This window comes from Myotis davidii, unplaced genomic scaffold (assembly GCF_000327345.1).
Source record: "Myotis davidii unplaced genomic scaffold, ASM32734v1 scaffold5518, whole genome shotgun sequence".
Lineage (NCBI taxonomy): Eukaryota > Metazoa > Chordata > Mammalia > Chiroptera > Vespertilionidae > Myotis > Myotis davidii.
In genome coordinates, this window is record NW_006289119.1 from 9,589 (window position 1) to 13,538 (window position 3,950).

General features: G+C 43.4%; 1 protein-coding gene across 1 annotated transcript; it reads left to right on the forward strand.

The window, feature by feature from the left end:
- Positions 1–1,230: 1,230 nt before the first annotated feature.
- On the forward strand, positions 1,231–3,748 carry LOC102772000 (zinc finger protein 551-like; the record flags this gene model as incomplete). The annotated part of the gene is made up of 2 exons (XM_006761404.1): positions 1,231–1,351; positions 3,318–3,748. Coding segments are annotated over exons 1-2 (552 nt in total), but the record flags the coding sequence as incomplete, so codon positions are not given.
- Between the last annotated feature and the right edge of the window lie 202 nt (positions 3,749–3,950).

Consider the following 3,950-nt stretch of genomic DNA (forward strand, 5'->3'; position numbering starts at 1 on the left):
GGCTGTGACTGGTGAAGGGACATCTAGTGCAGCACCAGGGGAGGTGGGCTCTGGGTATCTGAGATCTGATTGTGGTTCTTTATAGTTTAGATTGAAGGAAAAACAGTCATGGAGAAAGGCCTTCAGAGCAGGACTCAAGGCTGCCTCTATGAGTGTGGACTATCAGAGTCAGGGCAGTACTTGATCCTGTTTGAACTTGGCAAGCATTCTCTGGATGACTCATGCTGAGTAATAAGTAAGAGTGCAAGGAGATGACTGTGGGGGCTGGGACTGTAGGAGTGCAGGTGTGAGAGAGGTGTGGAAGACAAAGTGATGTGCATTCGGAGAGGGAATGTGACTTCATGGCCAGAGCACCCTGACATTGACATAAGAGTGAATGAAGGGAGAGTTCATTTCTGGTAGAGTCTGCATGATAAAATAATGGTAATTTTGGGGTAATTGCCTGAAAAAGGGGGGGGCTGCTTTTGTGATGCCTGCCAGTATAGGGCTTACATGACATTTATGAGCCCACCTGCCTTTTGTTGTTGTGGGTGACACACTGGTTCTTAGGAATGAGAGAGTATACATCTGTGTTACCCAGGCTTGGAAATCTCCACAGGCATGGGTAAGGGAGAAGGGTAAGAGAGAAATGGATTATGGAGGTGTTATTCTATAATTTCGGAAAATAAGGTAATTAGGAAACAACCCGTCCTCGCCAGGATGAATTTGCATTACCTTTGAAGTTGTGTCTCTGGGAATGAAGCTGTGGGAGAGAAGTGTTGTTCAAAGAACTATGTGCAGCAGGTAGTACAAAGCAATGACCTCAGCACCCTAGATTGTGGTTTAAGGGTGAAGTGTGATGCCATATTTTTGGTATGTTTGAGGAACAATCTGCGGGACTACAAAGTTAATGTCTGACAAGACCAATATCAATTCACTCACACTCTCTTTATGGCCAACTTATCTTCCTACCCTCTGTTTTTGACACCCACTCTACTGTCAAGAGGAAGTGTGGCGTACATATGAATCCCAGAGCTCACTTATGTTCTATCTGCTCCACCACCTTTATTGTGGGAAGACAAAATATCAGAAGAAATATAGGATGATAGTGACTTTTAAGCAATGAAGGCCTGGTATCTTTGGTGTGTCGAGTGGAGAGAGCAGATTGATGTGGAGGTTGGGGATATGAGAGAGTTTGAACCTTAGGAGTGAATCTGATCCTGGGCCATTCTGTCCCCATTATGACAGTATATGAACTTTGAGGATGTGGCCATTGCCTTCTCTCAGGAGGAATGGGGGCTACTTGATGAGCCTCAGAGACTTCTCTACTGTGATGTGATGCTGGAAGTTTTTACACTTGTACCATCTGTTGGTAGGATCTTCACATTATCCCAATGTCCTGAGATGATGTCCTCTCTTCCTTTATTCATCTAATGTAGCCTTTTCTCTTCTACAGCCTGACCATGGGCTCTGCTGATTTCCCCAATGGCATGTCAAATGTGCTGTGGCTGCCATGGGCAAGGTCTGTGGAGAGCCCTGAGTGAAGGACTCCACAAACATCCCTAACACTCATTGCCTCAGACAGTGCAGGATGTATCTGGGAGTGAGGAGTCTTATACACAGCTTAATGGGTTTCACCTGATGTTCCTCTCCCTGGGAGGGTGACTGTGTCCAGATCCATGGCTTCCATTCTACTTCCTTCCTCTAACCAAAGGTCCTTGGTGACTGCCTTTGCCAAGTTACGGTCTTTACTTACATGACCCTTGAACTGTTCTTACAAGATCACACTTCAGTTGTTATTTGTAATATTATCTTCCGTAAATACGATTGGAAACCGAATTACTTTGCCCATCTCTGTCATATTTCGTTAATACTTGGAATATTTCTGTTGTAAGTATTTGTAGAGAGGAATGAGCAGGACGAACCCTGATTTTTTTTTTTTTTTACAGGGCGAACATGCACAATGGTCTCAGAAGAGGCCTGACCCTATTGACTTGCAACTGTGGCCTAGATATGATATAAGGGTGTGTTTAGATGATACCAAGCACCTGCTCATTTCCAACAGTGTTTAGGTGCACATGTGTGAGAGACTTCTGTTTCATTGCAAATCCTCACCAGAAACAATAGCATATTTCTACCTTTTCTTTGATATACTGAACACTGTACTAACTTGTCATTTTACCTGTGACTTCCTGGCCTTTGACTACGTTCAACTGTATGGCCTTTTTGCATCACCTGTTCCTCTGCATTGCTCCATCTTCAGTATTCTCTAACATCGACCTGTACATGTGTTATAAGATGCACATACAAGCTTAAATAGTTCTTGAACACCAGCTACTAATTTATTGAATACTAGAGGCCCAGTGTCTGAATTTGTTCATGGGTAGGGTCCCTAGGCTTGGCTGATGATCAGGGCTGATCAGATTCCCTGCCTCCCCACCTCCTCCATCCCTCACCACATGTGCACCACCACCACCGCATGGTTCCCCCTGCCTCTCCACCTTCTCCTTCCCTCACTCCCTCAGCACCCTTCTGCTGCCATTGGTCACCCACTATGTTCAGCACTGCCCCCTGGTGGTCAGCACACATCATAGCAAGCAATCGTTATCCTGGTCGAACTCCCGAGGGACACTTTGCATATTACCCTTTTATATATGTAGATTACTTGGAATGAGACATAACCATATTTCAGCACAGCTTTCCATGTCACCAGCAGACAGACCATGCTGAACACTCTTAGCAGAAGAATGAACTGACTATCCTGCTTCTCTGCTATGTGCTGCTTATCGTGTGTGTTTGAGGTCTGAGGTCTTCCTTGTTTTGTGATCTTCAGTAGCCCAGACCTTCATGGCAGTATCTTTTAATCCTTCCTACAGATCTTTTCTTGTCAGTCAATGCATGGAACCAATGTGTTATGTGCAACCCACTTTTGTAAAGGTCCTTCTACTTGTCACCACAGTCCGCATTCAGTTCTTCACCGTTTTTCTACTTTCACGTTGTTGGCATAAAAAGGATGATGAGGAGACCAATTCTGAGCAGAGTGTATATGTACCAGAAGAGTCACAGATCAGGGCTTTTAAGACAGCCCCAGCAACCCAGAAGACCCATCTTTTTCTCAGTCTTAAAAGATATTTTACCCCTGACTGAGTTACAAGCATCATACTTTCACCAGAAAGCCTTCATCCATGACACATGTGTGAGAGACTTCTGTTTCATTGCAAATCCTCACCAGAAAAATAGAGATGCCAGCTGACAGAAGACCTGGAAAGAATGTATGCACAGGGCCTCATTTGTGTCCCAGTGCAGGTTTTACTTAATAAGAATAGTTAACACTGTAGAAAAGCCATATAGGTGTATTGATTGTGGAAAGTCCGTCACTCTGAAGTCCAGACTCATTCAACAGCACAAAGTCCACACTGGAGAAAAGCGCAATGAGTGTCACGATGCAGGAAGTCCTTCACTCAAAACTTTACCGTCACTCAACACCAGAGTTCACACTGGTGAAAAACCTTATGAGAGTAGTGAATGTGGGAAATCTTTTACCTGCATTAATCACCTCCTTATCCATAAGAGAGTTCACACTGGAGAAAATCTATATGACTATAGTGACTGTGGAAATTCCTTAGGCAACGCAGTAACTTCACTCAATACCAGGGAGTTCACAGTGCTGCAAAACCTTATGAGAGTAGTGAATGTGGGAAATCTTTTACCTGCATTAATCACCTCCTTATCCATAAGAGAGTTCACACTGGAGAAAAGCTATATGCAAGTACTGACTGTGGGAAGTTTGTAATCTTTATTAATATACCTGGTATAAATATTCTCAATGTTGTGGAGTTCAAATGGCCAAAATGATTGCTCTGAACATGGACTTGATAAGATATTTCAGTAGCACATCATATTTTATTTCCAATATGCTGATACATTATGTTCAAATGTGTTCAAAAATTTTCACAATAAAACAGTAAACT